This window comes from Amia ocellicauda, chromosome 18 (genome assembly GCF_036373705.1).
Source record: "Amia ocellicauda isolate fAmiCal2 chromosome 18, fAmiCal2.hap1, whole genome shotgun sequence".
Taxonomy (NCBI): Eukaryota; Metazoa; Chordata; class Actinopteri; order Amiiformes; family Amiidae; genus Amia; species Amia ocellicauda.
The window spans coordinates 10,582,471-10,604,004 of record NC_089867.1 but is presented as its reverse complement, the minus strand read 5'-3'; the positions used below and the strand labels follow the sequence as shown (position 1 = coordinate 10,604,004).

The 21,534-nt window shown below is 37.0% G+C and overlaps 1 protein-coding gene across 1 annotated transcript in view; it reads right to left on the bottom strand.

Moving 5' to 3' along the window:
• mrpl3 (mitochondrial ribosomal protein L3) overlaps nt 1-19,998 on the bottom strand; it is a 31,307-nt gene extending 11,309 nt beyond the window's left edge. The window contains exons 1-6 of the mRNA XM_066690410.1: nt 19,757-19,998; nt 18,860-19,044; nt 13,943-14,034; nt 12,143-12,241; nt 10,979-11,078; nt 10,366-10,426 (exon numbers count right to left, since the gene is read on the bottom strand). Coding sequence (XP_066546507.1) covers nt 10,366-10,426; nt 10,979-11,078; nt 12,143-12,241; nt 13,943-14,034; nt 18,860-19,044; nt 19,757-19,854 — 635 coding nt within the window. The 5' untranslated portion in view covers nt 19,855-19,998. The remainder of the gene's footprint in view (nt 1-10,365; nt 10,427-10,978; nt 11,079-12,142; nt 12,242-13,942; nt 14,035-18,859; nt 19,045-19,756) is intronic.
• Nucleotides 19,999-21,534: the final 1,536 nt, after the last annotated feature.

Genomic DNA, 21,534 nt, shown 5'->3' with positions numbered 1-21,534 from the left:
TAGTGACAGATTTTTAATCTCGATATACTGTTGCCTTGGGCTTAAAGGCATTAAAGACAGAATAGGAGATACTTCTTCACACAAAGAGTTGTCACAATCTGGAACAAACTCCCCAGCGATGTGGTTGAAGCTGACAATTTGGAAACATTCAAAATCAGACTGGATAGGATCCTTGGATCACTCAGTTATTAATGGACACCAAACGAGCACAATGGGTCGAATGGCCTCCTCTTGACTGTAAAGTTTCTTATGTTCTTTATCGAGCGGGGGGGGACATGTCCCCTACACCTATGGAGCCAAGCATACATTATTGGGGAGGACAGGACAGGACATTTAATATTCTCTCAATACCGCCCCCCTAAACCTACGCCTATGCATGGGAATATGTTGGGGATTTGACCCAATTAAGCCCATGTACCATATAAGCCCACTTGCTCTTTTACTTTGAAATACAAAATAGACAGGATATATTATGAGGATGATCTGTATCACAGCAAAAGCACAAAGTTGTTACTGTCATGTTACTTTTCATTTGGAGTCAATCACATTTTTTGTTCTTGAGTTATGAATGACTGAAGTCACCCCAAAGCTTGCTTTATGAGGGGCCCTCCCACAGCCATTTTTCTTAAATGTGGTGACCAAACTTGGCGAGTGTTGATAAGAATTATAAAATTAAGAGATTAATCAAATAAAATATGATGAATTTGCTTGGTATTTAAAAGCACTGTTTTGTATTTGAAAATATAGATTTCATGAGTTTTCACAGCGAGCTTGGGACACTGTCAGAATGATGGTCACACAGATAGATGCAGTAGAACAACTGATTGAGAAAAACTGTTGATGACCATAGGAAATCAAAACATTTTAGAAGTTCTATCAATTATTATAATCTACAAATGTAATTGTTTGTGTCATATGGTCTTAAAAGGAACAGCGCCCTTGGCATGCCTATTTGCACATGGCTTTAAAGCAGAATAATTGTTTAATTTGTTCTACCAACAATAATAAACATGGTCTAAGTTGTAAAGAATAATGTATTTTATTTATTATAAAGATATTACATGTTTAAAATAACTTAAAAAAATATTGATGTTAATTTCCCATGGACCACTGTTGTTCTTAATAAACCCATTAAGCCCAGAACCCATTGTACCTCATATTAAAAAAGCCTTAAATTAATTAATATTACTCAGAATACATCCTTTTCATTCATGAACTTAACGACTTACATTATTATCATTATGGGGACAAAATGGGTAGGCAGAGAAAAACTGCAATAACATGATGGAAGCTTGTTTCGAATTTTATAACATGATGGAAGCTTGTTTCGAATTTCATGCGGATCACGGAGGGACAGAAGAATAATTTTCAAGAGTATTTGAGAACCTGTTTTTGCCAAAAATCTCTGACATGGGACTGCCAAGAGTTTACATTTTTGACCATCATGCCTCAGATATTTCCCTGGCACAACCAAGGCCAGAGAAAATGGGGTTGTGCTTCTCCGGCTCCCATCTCACCTCACCCACATCCTCCAGCCACTGGACAAGACAGTGTTTGGTGAAGTCAAAAGCAGGGATGCACTGATATGAAAATTTTGGGCTGATTCCGATATCCGATATTTTCCTATTAATTGACCTATAGAACGAGAGCAGGTCGGGGGGGGGGGGGCGGGAAACTGCATTGCAGTTCATGTGCGTCATTCATATTTTGTTAAAGGTACACAAGTAGAACAAATCAGATGCTTAGTTAGAGGCAATAAAAGCAGCACCATCACACAGAAATATCTTCCATTTTAAAGCAATCGGCCGATAACCAATATAGTAACTTTTTGCCATATCGGTCCGATACTGATCAGTGGCCGATCGATTGGTGCATCCCTAGTCAAAAGGTAATGAAAGAAAGAACTGCACTGCCATTCCCGTGTTAGCAAGGACAAAATTTGAAAGGTGGAATCCCTGCGAAAGTAGCTCTGCTCTCAAGCCAGAAAACATCATCGGTGGCTTTGAGAGCACTGGATATTCCCTGTGAGCCAAAGCCGGGTGGACAGACAAGTGTTCACAAATCATGCTGCTTTTTCTGAAGCACCTGTACAGACTTCCCCGGCCCCAACCCCAACAACCAGCAGAGCAAACTGCCTCTACAAGTGCAACAATTCCATGTGATGGAAATTAGTCTCAGATAATATACAAATACAGTTTTAATTGGTTAGGTTGGCTATTTGAGGTCTGAATTCAATAATCAATAAAATATGAAGTGCTTAATCATTATAATTTGAAGTATTTACTCGTGGGCTTATTTGGGACACATGTAGGCTTAAAGGGTACATATGAACCTAATAAGCCCACTACGGACTTTTCACTTTTGCCATTAAATAAGTTAATTTAATTTAGTCTTATGACAAAAGTGTTTAGATGAGAGATTAATCTTTGATTTAATACACACTTCATTGGGAAGCAATTCACATATCTATAAGAAAACATGTAAAACTTAGATTTTGGTGGGCTTCATTGGGTCACTTCCCCTATTAGATAAGAAAATGCAGCCCACAACAGCGCTGGGATCGCAGCTGCAGGTTATTAAGCACAGCTTTATAACACGCCGGTATTGACAATAAATAATTTTTCACCGCGTTGAGGTGGTATACCGTTTACTGGCACAGTCCTAACTAGGAGTTACTAGGATGTATAAATTAGTTTTAATTTCCATCTACATAAAGCACAGCTTAAAACCAAACAATGAGAAGAGTGATACAAATGTTTCCAGCACTTTCTACCTACAGGATTGTAAGTCACTGGTACACTTCTTCACAATACTTTTGGTAATATAGTGCATATACTGTGATTTTGAATATTTAAACCCCATACAATTTATAATTTCTCCTACACCAACCAATTTACTTTTGAAACTGCTATGTTTGTTTTTCATTCCTTTCTGATCTTGAATACTCTCCTGGTATAAAACTCCTTAATCTATCTATAACTACCATGCATTCAAGTATTTATGTCGAAAATATATATCTTTTAATTGGCTAGGGTGCACAGAAGCACTACAGCTTTTATTTCTAATGAGATTTTCCGCCTTGTGCACATCTTGAGTTCTGTTCCAGCAAAGTTCACTCTTTGAAAAACATTTCCTCCAGCAATATGTCTCCGTAGCAGAGTCCTCAGTATTAAAATTCTCTAAAAGTATGCTAATAACCACCAGGCCATTGAATATTCAGGATGTGCAATGTCAACTGCCTCCCTCAAAAAGGATGAGGCCAAGGTGGTGTCAAATGTTCAGCAATAATGACTGCTGATGGGTTTTAAGAACATATTGCAGATTGCCTTGTTGCTGTTTAAATGTAAAGCTATTCAAACTCGGTCTAGCAGCTGCAATTAATACAATTAAAAAATAAAAGGGACAGTGGGATATTTTGTAAATGCCAATGCTGAAACAGCACAGTTCAAAGGAAAGCACTCATGAGGCACGGATGAATGTGAAGAAGTTTTGAAATGCGTGTTCTGCAAGTTCAACATGAAGTTCTTGATGATTAGCATCTTCACTGTATCTTGACATGAAAGGTACAGTTCTGTATAATGTTGGCTGATCGTGGTTCTCTTATCTTAACATGACTTTTTTTTCAAGCTAATTATTTAATTAATGTGGTACATTGGGTCATGTGCTTTTTTTGCTCTTGGCTGGTAAATTAAAGGTGCTAATGCAGAAAGCCTTTCTCTTGTATAAGGCATTCTTCATACTTGGAGAAGATAAACACAGAGAAGGGGCGTTAATTCAGACAGGGGGCAAAATTACAGTGTTTTGAATGGTAGATTATTTTCAAAGTAGACAAAAGCACAGTCGAATGGACCATTGCAGGATTAAATCAATGCAGTCTTGCTTACTGAATAATGCCCAAAGCAATTACATTCAACTAATCTAAAATCCGTTGAGTATTTTCCAGTAACCTGAATACTGGATGTGTTCTGCAGGTAAAAATGTAGACTTCTTACATAAAGTTGCAACTCAGCAGGGGAATACCAAAATAACGAAGGAAACAAAGGTTGAATAGCATCCCATTTTCAGGGCTTGAGGTTTGGATTATTAATAACAGATAGAGGTTTTCATCCTACACAATGTACCAGCAATAGTGTGTTTATTTGCAGTGCAACAGGACTTCGAGGTAATTACAGTTAAGCCCAAGCAAAAACATCTGATTATGTTACAGTAATCCTCCAGATTGATTAAATGCAGTGATTTTTCAAGTAATAACTGCAATTACAGATATTCTTGAACCGCAGGAGTCTGAGGGGAGAAGAAACAAGAACATTTGGTGGTCCAACTTAGATTTAAAATACTTTTTCCTATGTGTGGCTTTGCGGTTTGCTTCCAATCTTAGTTTAGAGACGTGTTTGTATCACTGATAGCCCAGCTGGTAACTAAAAGAAAAAAAAAAAAAAAAAAAGGAAAAAGACGATTCACAAGATCTCCATGACAGGCAAATTGAATAAGACCAAGGCAAGTTCTTATTGAGTAAAGCATGTTGTCTATTAGACCATACACGTAGTGCTGTCATCGTTGCATTCCCAGCACCTAAAAGGTTCAGTCTCTTTAAATTCATTGGAAGTCTCCTTAATGGCCGAGAATATTTGAGGGCCCTGAAGTATTTCTATATAGATTATCCATCAAGCTGCATAAATCCAATCTCCTTGCATAGATGCATCATTGTACAAGCAAAAACAAATCAAAGACAATTGATCTTTTCATTGTGCATCCTTATCAATAAGACTGAGGTACTAGTTTATTGCAAAGTGTTTATCACATGGCCGTGTAACTAGGAGGCAGCACTGTGCTTTTTTCAGCAGTGTAAAGGAGATCTTTTCTTACATTGAATCTATCAGAGATGCATTTCTACAACATAGTTTACACTGATGACCAGAACCAGCCCTACCATGAACAAATAATCGCTATAGTTGCAGCATGTCCAACTTCCACTAGTGCAATTTTTTTACGTTGCAATAGCCTGTTTTGGTCCATACTATACTCAGTCCTCTACAAACTTCTGCAAAAAAGTATACTGTGCTGGTTGCTGTAAAATCAGCATTGCTATGTCACTAAGCATTGCGACTAGCCATTTCAGATAGATATAACATCCCTGACAGACGTGCATGTTTCAGAAGCTGAGATGTTGAATAGATAAAACTGAATTATAGCAAAATGCTTGAATTTGATGTCATGATGTTGCGTTTAGAGGAAAAGAAAACTCATAATAACGGATATTTACTTTTAACTTCGAATCGTGGAATGCCTTGGCCTTTTCTAAGGATTAAAGATTTATTTCCAACTGTGGAAATCTCATTAAAAGAAGATTGGAACAGATTGTGCCTTCCCCTGTGCCGATTTTCTCTGCAGACAGAAATAAGCAAGCAATACCCATTTTGAATCTTAATCTTAACCTTAATCTGTTCTCCTATCATTTCATCCTTCAGATATTTAAATCTCCAAACATGCACATGGTATAATGCAATATCTGTTTAATGAGATCCCACACAAAATGCCTGTGAACAATGCTAAGAAATGATCTAAATGCACACATTCTGACAACCGTCTAATCCTACCCCCAATTACCAGCTCCATTTCCTTTGTGAAGGCACTTTGTTTCAGCACAATATACCTCATGTTATTAAACGATAGGGGGGATGCTGGGTATCTCCATCCTGTGTGGTAAACTCCAATGAAAACAACAACTAGAACTAAAAGCAAATAAACTATGTGGTTGGAATAACTGTGTGTGTTTCTGGTTTCTATTTATTTAGAACACGTTTAATGGGACCAAAGTTAATATGATTTCATACCAGCTATGTACTGTAAAGACTACAAGTAAGCATATCACCTACAAATCCTTAAGTCAACAGTATGGAAGGCTTATTAACAAAAAATGAATAAGCCATATTTACCAAGGGCTTTAATGAATACTTTACACTTGTTAACATTTGATTACAGTTGTAAATTGAGTTGATGTCAGAGAGAGATTTTCTCCTGTTGCCAGGTGGAATATAGAGAACACTGGATAAATCAAAAGCAATCAGCTGTAACTTGCTCAAGGCCTGAGAGTAATATTAATTGTTACTTATTCTCAGATAAACACATTAGAACCCCAAATGATTGACCTTGCAGAGAAATGGCACATTTTATATTAAATTCATCATGAGATTAGGTTTCAATGTGGGTTGTAAAAAAAATAAAACCTAACTTTCTAAATGGTGCTTTTTCCTCACTAAGGTTTAAGATTTCAAAGGACGAATCATCCATACAATTTAATTAGTCTTGCAATGCTGCCAGTTTAGTACATTAATCAGATTATTTCAAACATTGTAATGCATTTGCATAGATGTTGATAATGAGGCAATTCATAGTGTATGCAATGAAGCCGTAAACGGAAAATGTGACCCTGCATAAGTGATCAGACGCCCTGTGCCAGGAATTTACATTGTCCGTTTATTTGGGTAAAACCTCCTAAAAGCAATTAGAAACACAAGAGATTAAATAAGATGCATAAAATATACTCAATATCTTCTTCAGCAAACAATACACAAGAAGTTTATTTATTTAGGAGAAATACTGTTCAAAATAAAGTGTCAGAATAGTCCCCCTTCATATTATGCTCAGTAGCCGAGGATGATAATGAGGATTTAGTTCAATTTCAGTCCTCTATAATAGCTATGCTGAACATAGGTCATAAAAAGATGCCACTGTGCTAGGCCCTTCCATATGCACCAATAGATAATATCAATTGAATCAGTTATAATTGTATGCATTCAGCATCTCAAATCTCTTTACACGTCGTGCAAGTATGCCACAATCACTGCCACAATCACTGCCACAGAGAAGACGCATCTGAAACGTTATTCTTGACAGATTGTATTATTTATCCAGCAACAGATCATTGTCAAATACCTCCCTGCCTTCACAAATCAAACAGGACATCAGCAAAGCCTTTGCCATATGAATCTGTGCAATAAAGCCAAAAATAATAATGAAGACGTGCATTGCAATTCAAACAGTAATTTCTCCCTGTGGCAATATTTGCCAGAGACTCCTGACTATAGCCCCCTTATGGAGCTTTTTGTTGTGATGTATATTGGGTTCAAAGACACAACCCCCACACCCAAAAAAAGCCATTTGCTTGTCAAAAGGGACATTTTATTCCATAATCTACTGCATATCATGGGGATTAAAGCCTCCTATGCGATTGTACTGATGTACAGTCAACAGGTTTAAACATTTAAATGTGCATATTTTTGAAATGCACATGAGAGTGTAAAGTTTGCAGAGCGAGAAGCTGCTTTAGCATCTTGTTGTTTGACATACAAGGCATGTCAGGTTTGACACCAGCAGAACGAGGAACGGGCAGCAGGAATAAAAGAGGTGGACTGGCACCGCGGAAGGGTTGGCAGAGGATCACACTGCCAAGAAGTGACTGTAATGACACCGAAGGGGAATTACCAGCCCGAACGCACTGACAGCACTCAACACACAGCCTAGAATTACCATCTTAGACAGAACCACCAATTACAACACGTTCAGATCTGGGATTTCACACTACCAGTGGAAATCACGACTCCTACTGTCTTGAGAGGATGTGCAATTAAAAAAGGCCTTCTTTCCGAGGACGTATCGACTAGCTTGGTGGAGGGATTTATTCATGTTTTCATCTCCGCTCACGTCAATGTGTTGCCAGTGTCAGAATGCGCTGCCCTGTGCTGGACTAATGGACTAAATCACCAGCTCATGAGGCCCTGAATGAATACCTCTGTGGTGAACTCTGATTGCAGGAGAGAGACGCTCCATGCATCGGCTTAAAAATGGATTCTGTCAGAGGCCTGGATTGCCACTAATGAGGCTAGCATGGGATACTGATTTGTGAAAAATAGGCCGAACCCTAGTAGCCCAGCTTGAATCCTTAGAAAAGATCCACCTTCATCGAGATTTGGCACGTCATACATTTAACAACTGGAGCAAAGTTAAAGGCATTTGTATATGATCTATTTGTTTTGCTTTAGCCAGCTCCAAGTCCTGTGTGCTTTCAAAAGATATGTGCACATCAATTAATCACACATTGTAATTAAAATCTGGTAAACTAATTTCCAGCACAATGAAAAGAGTTTAACTAGACCCAGAAGGCAGGTGTGAAGTATTTTCAGATAGAAACAAATCCTTGCAACCCACTTAGCATTAGCGTTATTATTTGTGCTTCATACAGTGCGTCAGGATCGAGGATAATAGATTGTAGCGGTTTCTATTTCAGGATCAAGTTTGCCTTCAAGAATATCCCACACATAGCTCCCAATCCCAGTTTCCTTGTTTCACACCTATACAGTGATCACACTTAAGCACAAGGAGTCTATTAATAAAGCTGGTAACTGGTGACTAATTGTTGAGTTGATATTTCAAGAGAAAGACAAACTGCACACGTCTGCCAATGAAGGGTTAAAGAAAGACCCCCAACTGAAGAAAACAAGCAAAACGAACAAAACAAAAAAACAGACAAGCTTAGAGAAAGTGGGAAGAGAATAAAGGTCTGCATACAGGCCCATTGTTGATTTAATTCCCATCTGTTTTCTGCCATCAAAAGCTCTCTCAAGTAACTCAACAACATTACCGTTGGAATATCCTGCCTGTTTAACATCTGCAAGTTGAACCACAACAACAGAGAGCATTTCCAGTACAGAAGCAGGCTTTGGGAACATCGTATTAATACCGCATGGACTATGTGAATAACGTTCGAGTGATGGAACGCTTTCATAGCAAAACGGTCTGATGGGCATGCAAATGAAATACGGGGGCATTAGAGACCCAGTGCAGCGACACAGTGCCAAGGGGGAGGGATGTCAGCCTGTGAAACTTTGTAAACATAACTGCACTAGGAACCGATTTTACAGCAGAATTTACCACAAAAGAAAGATCTTTTAACTTAGTACCCATATACAAAATATAAATACTAGAGAAATACCACATATTGATATTTGTGGGGGATTCCAGAGAAACAGGCGAAGTGAAAAAACACTCTGGGTTTTCTTGCCTCTGATTCAATTACATAACAATCTATTTAAAGGCAGAAATCAATTAAAATAACTTGACCTGCTGTGAATGCCTCCCCCCCGAGAAATATAAACACAGGTATAAATGAGCTTTAGGAGGCTTGAGCCAAGTGTTGGCCAGGGAGGATTCCTGCCTGTGAATTATACAAACCCACATTTTCTGTTGTACTTGTGCATTGTGGTCATCCGTCTTAATTAAACTCTGAACTAGCGAGAATAAAGTCTCTCGACAGCTATTTGTGTCAAGAAAGCAATTTGGCGATGGAAAAACCCTATCAATCACAAGATTGGTCAGCAATTTCAGATGACTGATACCTGCCACTACACCTAAGACATTACTTCATCAACAGAATTGACAGCAACTAAAATGACGAACTGTAACATACGCAGAACAAAGGTGGTTAAAAAAAATCTAGGAGTAGACATTAACCATTTAGTCTTTACAGAATTAAAAGGATTATTATAAACAAATACAAAATAAAACATGCTGTTTGCAGCAAGATACAAAATCAAAGCCTCATTTCAGCTTACATGCTTTAGCTTTCTACTTTCAATGATCTGATTGTCATCTTTTTTCCAACAGGTTACTACCCTGAGGGCAAAAGGTTACAGCCTACAGTACCTGGACTGAAATCTGACAACTCAAATAGCATATTGTGCCTTGTGTGAAATTCATTTTCTGTTCACTTGCTTTGAAAATCCTGATGAATAATTGTAAACAAGCTAAATCAAATCTATGCTGAAATAATGTTAGGCTGAAGAACTTGGTATATAACACCATGTAACACATTTTTATTTGTTTTTTTTGTTCCTGGGTAGTAAGTGTTATTTCCTAATTGCTTATGCCTCAAAAGTATAGAAAATATCTATTATTCCCCACAAACTTTGCTTTTGTGACCAGGACAGTGATATTTTACAATGAGGAAACAGGCGTCTTTGTGCCTTTTCGTTCACATAAAGTCAGAAAAAAACAACCTATGAATGCAAATTAACATGTATTTATACTAAAGTAATACAGAAATGACTACAAAAGATTTAGAAGAGTAGTTCTTCGAGATTTACGATTATACTGTTAATCACTGAAACAAAAGTTTAAGACATGATATCAAAATATCAAAAACTACTATTATTATTGTTGTTGAAATCATTGTCTGAAAGATATCTTAAAACACCCTGCTAATGTGGTTTGCAGTCATCATTTTGGATTTGTTCACTGAGCAAGCCGATTGGCTTTCTGTACCCCGGAACAGCAAACCCCGAGATGGCCTTCATGACTCCCACTTACGTTTTTGCCGTGACATCAACATACTGTCCTGGGCGGAAGTGAGCAGCATACAGCGGAGTGCCTGAAAGCAGAAGAGATGCTTAAACACACCTGTTCAAGTCAAGGAAGGAGATTGTTCAAGCAAAATCGCTATGAAGATCGGTGAATTGCATTCATTACAGTGCAAGCGGTGATAGTGTTTTCATGAAACAACAAATCAGACTAATTATGTATGATTTGTATGACCTATTTAAAACACTCTCGCTCTGAAAGGGTAGACTGCATTCTAAAGTGTTCTAACAAAGTACAGCTTCCATTTTAGGAAACATTATCTTTAATCATTTCAGAAACAGTCCAGTCTACATTGTTGTTGTTGTTTGTTTGCTTTTATTCAGGTTTATTTAGTTCACGGAGGTTTAATTGGAAAGGAGGCCTTGAATATGATATCAAACACAGCGAACAACTTAATTCATCTCAGCGTGGCTGTTCTACAGAGCCTTAACAGGAATATGAATGTATTTACCGAATTTAAAGTTTTCAGATGCCAAAGTGTAAAATGCACATCCCAAACCTCCCAAACTCACACCGCAAACAATTAATACCCCTCAAAGAGACATTCTGTAAAACACATTACCTGGTTTAATGATAGCATTATCCGACACCTTGAAAAGTGATATTTTTTGTTTTGGAGGGACCCCTGCATTACGATACAAGTCCAAGGCAGCCTCGGTTTTCTAAAAGAGGATAAACAAACAACCAAATGAATTAATAAATAAATACATAAATAAAACAAAATGAAAGTCACTTTTTAATTTTATGATAAGTTTCAGCACTTTAAAAATTGAACAGCCAAATAGTTGCAGATTTCAACAAGATCTGCAAAGGGTATTGGTGTAAATTGACCTACAAAAGCATAATTTACATCCAGCTTGAGATTAAGATGAAAAAGGGCCCAGTCATGAAAGGCCAAATCACTGCAATGCCTCAGTCGTGATGCAAGAGACCACTGCAATTCATGATTTGTTCATTAATATTTGGAAACCGTGCATTAAAATGAAGTTTCCACTTGAAAGTAAGTTTCCTTATTCTCTTCTTGCACTGAGAGGTTATGAAAGGTTAAGAGCAACCCCTGGCAAACTGAACATCTTAATAGCCTATTACAACATCTCTAATAGAGCGAAGATTGTGAGAATTGATGGAGATAAAACTGATAGGAAGTAACACAGCTGAATTACTGCAGCAGTAGGGAACAGCAGACATACTGGGACTGGAGAAAGTTTTTCTATAAACGTGTACCTGACGTTACATTTATGAGAGCAGATTGCAATTAGAGATTGTTTCAAAACACTTAGAACATTTTCAATATAACACATAGCACACCTATATGGTTTAAAAACAATGAACAAAATAAATCCTCTCCATCTAATCCTTGTCTTATTTTGGGTGGTTATTATACCATAAACATTTTATACTATTGCTTACCTGTTTGAGAGTCATCTATGGCTTTCACCAACATTACATTTGTTTTTCTCTGAACTTTAGGGAATGATACCAAATACAGAATCCTACCACCTTGAAAATCAACAAGCTGCTTCTCACGGGGGCTTTAAGATCAGATCTGCATCAACTGAAGAATACTAACTACCTGACCACAATGCTTCTCTTTTAGCCTGCAAGGATGAAGGAAACTGACTCAGGCCTCGACCTTTCTTTATTGAGCCAATTAAAAAAAATCTGATTGTCTTTGATTCAGATTGTCTGTGGTGCAATTTAAAATGTGGCGTCTTTGAAGACTTACATGGAACAAGGACACGTTCTTTGTTCCAACTATCAAAGCGGCTGTTTTTCCATCAAATTCTTCTTTGGGTGTATATTTAATGACATGGCAGTCTTGCACCTAGAGAGAGAAAGAAGATAAAATCAAGATGCTTAAATTATGAAACAGAAGTCAGTTTAAAAGTAATGCAAAATATTTTATGGCGCTATTTTAAAGGAAAGGTATTAAAGGGGTTTCTGAAGAAAATGGTTGTATTTTCAGACCAAAAGCAAAACATCTTTTGTGTAACAGCAGGGGGTGAGTGTTCAGTGCTTTATGAATGGAGTAAGAGTTGAATCTCATAAGCATTCTGTCATTCATCTTCCACATTGTTATATAACTGCTGACACGATGTAATGCTTGTTACCAGAATAAATGTGTATATGGCTCAGAATTTCAGATTCTGAGAAGCCTGTTGATTATCCTATATAAGGAAGAAAATTTGGCCTATAATACAAGACATCAATTTTTTTTTTTTACAATTTTCCTGTAATCAACGTTATAATTCAACATGCCCATATTTACAGTTGTTATACTGTGCTGGCAGCAAATTTCTCCTGGATTATTAGGAATATCTGAGTTAAGGATGCAGGAGAATAGTCTTCATACTGAATCACATTTTAGTGAATCAAATTTTGTAAATTGACTGATTTAGTAAACCTTCAGAAACAAAAACAATTTCACACAGTTGATACAAAGTAATAAAGCTGCAATAAGTTTTCATTATTGTTAAAGCAGACACCAGGGGGCTTTTGATAACTGAATGGATCCTAAATTCTACATTAAATCAATCTGCTAAAGCACAGTCTCTCCATGCTGTGTAACCCTATATTTACCTGTCAATATTGCCTGGCCCTAAACTTCCTTTTATGTCAATTTGGTGTTCAAGAAACAACTTCACCAAGTGACCTCAAAATAAGAAGCAATAACAAAACTTTCCATTAGTTAAAATGGTCTCAAGGGTAGTTTAAAGAGAATTCAAAAATAATTGCAGCTCAAATTACTATTAATGTGTAAAACCATCAAGGCTACAGCTATAAATGAAACGTACAACTGATGCATAATTATGGATCTTTCAACTACAGAAATGCTTCAATTTTCTGAAAGTTCATAAATCTTATGCAAGTAAGGCTCGTTGGGTTCATTTGTTATAGAGCCGGCAGCCTTTTCCCCGCAGATTACACAGTGATGAGTTTGCTCTTGATTCCACAGTGCAGTTTTTCACCTTGCTAAATTAAAATGGTATGGTTGGCATCATTACAGGAAACCCTGTACATGTAATGGAGGTGGAATATAATTACAAATACAAACCGTGCATGAAAATGTAACTAAGTAAGAATTTACTTATTTAATTATGCCATGCTTATATACACAGATAAACATCAAACGGGAACATACTTTTCAAACATCTCTGCAAAAAAAACCATCTGTATTAGAAGCTGTGCCGATGATGTGCAAGAAATGGTCCGAGGCCGTACAGTACTTCACACTCTGGGTCTGCAGGTGTTTCATATTTACTTCTCACCCAGAGAAGTGTGATAGTGTGTATGTGATGGTCAATTACAGAGGTCAGCTCTTGGATGCAAGAACAGCTCTCTTGTGCTCCACACCAGCTTAGCCCTTGCTCTAGGTATCTCCAGGCCTGAACCAATCCTGATGTGCTTAAAGTGAACAGTTTATGGTTGAAATCTCTCTAAGCTTCTCTCTCAATCTCGCTGTTATTTTTAACATTCGTGAGCCACCGAGATGGTTTAAAACTCTCCATTTTGACATTGCTCGTACCTGAAGCATCGTCACCACCTCTCTCTCTCCCATCTTTGTCCAGATTGGCATCATACCCAGCTTCACAGCAAGCAGACCCACTCGGCGACTCCCTTTGGAAGAAAAGCATAAAATAATAAGCATGTATTAACTTAAAATAATGAGATATTGGTACAGAAGGAACCACCTGTTATGAAGTCACACAACATAAGGGAGCCACCTGCTTTTTGGTAATTTCATTGTAATGTTTACTGTAGTCTTGATATCTACACCTGTGTTCTTGCTTCACAAAATACAAAATGATGGCAGCTGTTAGAATAAATGTATTCTGGTCTGAGCTTGCCTGTCATTTGCATAATTCAATGTTTTTGATTATGGAATTAAGGCTTGATTGGCCGGGACACCCATTTCTCCTAAACAAGAAGATTTCCATCCAGTCGGCTAACAGACTAATTTCCTTTTGCTCACTGAACGCATGATTAACTTTAAATACCAAAAACAAGTGTGAGGGATGACTCACTAAGACAGGAAATAAACAGTACAGCTTGGTGACATCTACTAATCACAGCTCAAAATATATTTGTATAAAATCGCTGCAATGTCACATACTGTTCCTACCAGTAAAGATACATGAGGTGTAAGGTCTTGTGAGGATTGACTCTTTCTCTGGGCAAAGTCAGGATTCTGTATCCCAAAACACAAAAGCACTGCAGGTGTCATGGTATAAGTGTGATTTTCTGCAGTTTGACATCACTGTTGGCACCAAGGGGATACATAACAAACCTGTGGAGGCCTTCTAAATACCTGAGGGAAAAGCAAGCATTCAGATGGCTGAACCACCACTACAGTCTCCCCCTGAAATATACATATTTAAAAAGGTCTGTGATAATTAACTTAGCAGGCAGACCTTTCTAGCAGCATCAGATATTCAGCTACAGGACATACTGATCAGAGACCTTTGCGTATTCACCTCAGGCTCGAGAGTGATGTTGCATTGAAAACACAGACGAGGAACAGACTGGTGACATTTCTGAGAACCCTTGACTCAAAAGAGTGTAAATAGCAACAACACAAGGGTCTTGTTGCTGAAGTCTGATGATGTCTAACCCCTCCTCCGTGAAAAGAAAAAAATGTTTATTAATTTCATTATACCCTGATGTCGACCACACTAAGTGAGGGAGGGGCGAAAAAAGTGTAATGACCTAGACTTCAACTGTAATCTATCGATGGAAAAAAGCCAAGTAATCTTTTCCTTTCTTTCATGAAATACCAAACATCTTGCTAAAGTATTAAAATAGCAATACCTATATTGCACATTCTGTTTTTAACCTGCAGATTCACAGATTCACATTTTCTTGAACACATTTTGGAATCTGCTTTTCTGCTCCGCTGATTAACACAGTTTATTAATGTATGCACTGCACGTCACTTTGACACAAGCAATTTGATCCATCACTTACAGACTTAGATTTCTAAGAATAAGATCAGATGACTAACATCTAATACATTATATCAATGTGTTTGAGGCTCAAAATAAGCACCTTTAAATAATAACACAAACCAATCAATCAAAAATGATGTTCTTCAGAATCCTCTGATTTGTAAGTCAGTATTATTTTTCAAATTCTGTATTTTATTAACAGAAATTCTATGACTGCATTAGAACAATTCTCAGGGTAGATTTTAGTCAAAGGTGACTATGCCAAACCTTAACCGTGAGTAAAAGCGTTCCCTTCTCAAGATGTCATCGCACAGGTCGGAAAGGGTCATTACAATTTGACAACACAAATCAGCACATCATATGGTGCACAGTAATGCCAATATCCTGTCTGTGAGTGGTACACCAATGTGACAGTGTACTCTTAGGACCTCATCTGATGCACTGTGACACAGAGAGGTATTATTTTATAATCCATACTTCAAGGATTTACTAAATCACATCCATTCACAGGACTGTGACATTTATCAATTTATTTCATGAAGTGGGGGCTCTAAAAAAACATTCCCCACAAACCTGACAATAGTTTATATTAGTAGTTTGGATGCTTTATTCCATAAGGTCAACTGCTATAATTATAACTACATTAAGCTGAAGCCAAACTAAAATTTAATATGAAGAATGTAACGTAAAGGGGAAATGTGAAAACAGTGTTTATGACCTTTACGTCTAGTTAAAAAATTCAGTGGCTTTGACACAAATGGGTCTTGCAGGTATTAGCATGAAGACAATTGAGAGGGCAATTAGGCCGTGTGACTTTTTTATGAGGCATATAATTCATATTAATGTAGTTAATAATATATACTTAATTTAGGGTATTACGGTATTTGGTTATATCCCCCATCCCGCACATTCCAGAAAAAAAATATGAATTAAGCTGCATGAAAATAACAAGAACCTTAAATATAAGGAGAAGTTTTGATAACTTCAGCCCTGGGTTACAAATGAGATGTTAAGATTAAAAAATAATTTTATGAAATACCAAGATATGTATGTGTATTTTAGACATGTAGTGGTAAAGCTTTAGAAAACCAGAAATAGCAAATTCAATTGCGGAGTAAATAAATGTGCACCTCCGAGCTAAGGTAGGTGCTTCCACAATCAATTACCACCTACTAAATGCAAGAATACAAACACTAGTTTTTAATACTTTCAGAAACAAGATAGTTTTTAAAAAAAAATAGCATAATAGAGGGAAATGAATGTAGATGACTGTTTTATGCTGACCAGACAAAAACCTGAAGAGGTGTTAAATCAAATTATTGTGTGTGAAGAGAGACCTGTTTTTCTTTCTACTATGCCACAGTAAATGGGACAAACATTTGAAAAACAAGAAAGAGTAAAGACTGCTAAAGAACATCAAGGTCAACCCCGCATAGTCATGATTCACATGCTGCGTGTGTTGCTGGTCACATTCTCATCCATTGTACCTACATTTACCTGCCTAAAAGAGTATATAAATCAGATTGCCTGTTCACAGAATTAAGTAGACAGGACTGCAAAAATGTTGAACAGGCTATAGTAGAGATGCGCCGATCCGATAATCTGTATCGGTATCAGTCCGATACAGGCCAAAAACACTGGATCGGATATCGGAAATAATAGATGTTGTAATCCGATACGATCCACCGACAAATCTAGCCTGAAACATCGCCTTAAAGGGGAACTCCACCGAAAACCCATATTTTCTCAGGTTATTCTATAAGTAGGAACATATTCTGTGCAGTGAGCTTTTCATGTCCAGCTCATTCTATGTACCAGAAATCAGAGATTGAAAAATATACCGTGACGTCACCAGGGTCCTAACTATGGAGCTGCTTTCCTGAGAGTCAATGGGGGAAATCAGAAAAGTCACGAAAATCATTAAAAAATTACATTTTATGCACGTTCGATTGGACCCATCATCCTATTTTTCCAAAAGAACCTTCTGTTTGTAGTCATAAAAAGTGTATTTCACCACCCAGAACTGTCGCTATTATTGAACAGGATTATTTTATTCCAGCACTGCAGCGCGGCTACAGCGCAGGTTAAGGATTTGGAAAAATAATTACTTTTAATTACTTTTCATAGTCTTAATTACTGACTTTTTAATGACCTGGATCAAAGTGTTCTAGGATAATAGTTGCATCGACAAATTCCATACAAGCACAATCGGTGGAATTGTGCATATCTGCAGAAATCTGCGCTACAAGAATGCGGCCAATGTCTTCCTCACAGAGACGAAAACACTGTTAAGTGTATAATATGTGCAGTGCAATTAAACTACCACACATCTACAGCTGGTGTTAACCCACCTAAAAGCCAAACACCCTTGTGTGAAACTAGTAAAAAAAAAAAAGGAAAGAGGAGCAACAAACACATTCATATTATTAAACTCCACACACAGCAGCTACTGCCGTTTATTATAACTCGAGCACACAGGTGTGTTTCTGAGCACAGAGCGGTGTCTGTGTGTTCAGTGTGGTTTGGAAACATGGAAAAGTCAATCGTTTAGTTAAGTAGATTGTATAAATTAGTTACATACATAGTCTAATACATTTTGTATTTTGCTGTTATGACCAGAAAACATTGCCACAAGGACGCTAATGTTAAGGCATTTTCGGTGCAGCTCACATTGCTAAACTATTAGTCTATTGAATGAAAAATAAATTAAAACAAATTGAAGATCTTTAAATGAAAACTTATATGTATGTTTTAGGACTAACACTGGAGATGCTATTTACGTTAATGTTAAGTTGAGTTACATTCTACATTGAAAATTATAATTTTTTAACACTAGAATTATATATATTGCGTTAACTAAATGTCGTGATTTGAATTTTGCACAGTTGTACTTTCAGTGATATTTTAGTATTAATTTTGAATGCTTAAATATATATATTTTCATTTAAAAGAGTTTCACTAAATAAAAGGAAGCAGCATTATTGCATAAGTCATGTTGTTGTGGGCTTTGTATTTTTTCCTTTAAGGAAATAGAGAATTTGTTTCATATCATCCATACATATGGCATATTAACAGCTTAGTAGTAAACAAAAATATCGGATTGGTATCGGCAGATATTAAAGGTTGAGGTATCGGTATCGGATCGGAAAAGAAAAAGTGGTATCGAGCCATCCCTAGGCAATAGGGAGTACACCCAGAGTTCAAAATCTATTATTCAGTCATTTGCCCTTAAATAAACTCAACGGCTGCGATAACCATAGAGGATTTACGTTTGAGTCATTAAATATGGACATTTAAGATCGGTGCAGTTAGAATGCACCGCAATCTTCTTTAGACTATATGAATTAAAGCCAACTTAGCGATGATAGTGCAAACTGCATGGACTCAGCACTGCTACTGGAATCAATACTGGGGTGATTGAAGAGGGAAGGTGTTAAATAAAGAAAGCAGAAAAAGACTAGACTAGCAAAACGTAACCCTATAGACTCAAAACATACCCGACTCCCATGGATGTCTAGGCCAAGGCTCATCTTTCAGAGGGTGAAGTTTGCTTGATGTTTGGCTGTTGTACTCCTCAGGAATCAGTTTCCTCATCAACTCACTATTCTCCTCTGAAAGATGCTCGTCCCACCATGTGGTATTTTTAATCTGAATGGTCCTGGTGAACTGCAGACCCACTGGGCTACAATCAAGACAAAGGGGGAAAGATGAATTACACACATACAATTAAGCATTTCTATAGCGCACTTGTACTTACTATTCAGATGCTTATGGGCAAAAATATTAAAGCACTTTTTTATATTATTCTTGCCAAATGTAGAAGTTATGTGGCTGTTTGAAATGTTTCTTCAAACCTGTTAATTAATACAAAGTTTGTATGGTTTTGGAAGACATGAAGCTTTGGCTGTCTGTTGCTTTTTTTTTGGCTACACTTCACACGTCCTTCATTTTGTTTCTAATATTGTTTTGATTGTTTATTTAATTATTTACACGAATGCCTGTCATTTAAACAAACTCCTAAAATTACAAGAGCATAAATCAATGAGGAAGGACATTATTTTCTACGTTACAAAACTACATTAAATGTCAGGACTTTTTTATGATTACAGTTAAGTAATTAAAGCAACTTTTATCACAGATACAAAACCAATTTATATTTTCAATAATTATATGGAGTTAACGAGGTCTATTTCTTACAGCTGCAAGGCTTCATTGTTGTAATTTAGATCAGTGAAGAGAGAAAAAATGAACAGCCTACTTTAAAACCAAACGTAACGGATATATGCTCACAAAACATACCCAGGTATACTGACTTAATAGCATTCATATAGGTTTATCAATACAATACTACGAAAAACGAAATAAATAACCGTGACAAAAAAATATTTCCAAACCTGTCTGTTGCTGCAGCTCTTCCCAGAAAAACATGTGCTCCTTTCACCAGCGACTCTCCTAGTCCCCACCTGAAGATCCTGCAGCTCCAAGCTGCCATTCTAATACATTAATACAAATCGTATGTTTTGTATTTATTGCCAAATACTAGGTTTCCAATTCATTCAAAATCAGTCACACACAAACTCCTTCACAGATCACGCTTGTCCTGTTCAGAAATGTCACCCTGAGCACTTCCGGGTACGTCAGTGAAATACGTCCCCGCGGCACCGGGACACATTCGTTCCGCAATAAATACATCGTGTGTTTGAGGTCGACTTTCAACTACTGTGGCCCTGCAAGTCGAGTTACTCGTTTCTGTTTGGTCATTTCTACTTATCTAAAGGTGAGGCGAATGATTTTAATGTATTCAGGACTGTTTAATAAGAACGACTATAGGGGAATGCTTTTTTAATGTAGGGACGTCCATGTTATTACATGTAATAACACTCAGTTTTTTACAGGGTCAGTCTAATTATAGTCATCATCATTATTTGTTTTAATAATTTGTATTATATTATTATAAAGATTTCACATCAGATAAAATAAGAGGTTGTCTTTGAATGCTAGTTTAGTTGATGATGTAGGGGATGTGAGAACACTGTTTCTTCAATCAGTTTAAGTTCAAGGAATATGCTCAAAGATTCGTTTATCTGCAATATCTGCATGGCAAACTTTGTTAATTTGTTGTTGCTGTCAATAAATGTGTGTTTTTCAAATATAAGGAATAAAGAAAGATAGTTCTCACAAAGTCAGCACCCATCCGGTCCTCATTGCACTCAATGAGTTGATAAATAAAACCATTGCTCTTCACCTATGAGTGGATTTGAGCTGGCCTTGCATTTTTCTGAACACACCTTTCGTATCATGCAGCGCACTGATAAAATGGCAGTAGCAACTGGGGAATCCCCTGTGCAAGAGGCAGGGAAATACATCAAAAATTCCCTTTCATGTCTTTGCATTCTAGGAGTGACTTCGATTCCCCTTACGCCCCAAGTTTCCCTGTCATCCTATTAATAATTTCCAAATGTGATTGATTTATGCATTTAAGTTTTATTCCCTGACTTTGATGCTGTCACACAGTGGTAACTTCACAGGCGAAAGAAATGTCATCATTTAATCTGCGCGCCGAACATAACATAACATCAGATAATTTTCCTCTTAACCAAGTGCGGAGGGAAAAGGGATTGGTGGGATTTCAAGTGACATATCTGAATTAAATTTGATAATTTATTTAAATTGACAGTATACCAAAAAACGAACAATTTGTAATCATTTTGTCTCCATACGAATGAGAGTGGCACGAAGGATACCCCATGGAATGCTATTCAATTCTAGAGCTGTACATTCAGTAGTAATCTACTTTTGCCAGTTTTTTTCAGCTAACAGTTGAAATTGATTGCCTCTAGTTATCTGAAAGCAGCTGAAGCACATTGTACTCTGACCATTCACCCTATTTACTGTGGTGCCCCACACTTTATCATGCACTAAATTTTAGGAGCCCAATGTGACATAGATATATCACAAACATTTAGCAGGCTTGTCAAAAATATAGCTGTACATTATCCAGAATGAGAATTTGCAGCATCCATACCTCTCGCTTCATTAAAAGTGAGACAAACTGCATGAGCCTGTCAATAGAAATCTCCTTTGTGCTTCTGCTTTGTAACCTCCAGTATAGCTGCAGGATATATGAGTAAACCATATTAAAGCCATTCAATACAATCTGACTGCACATACA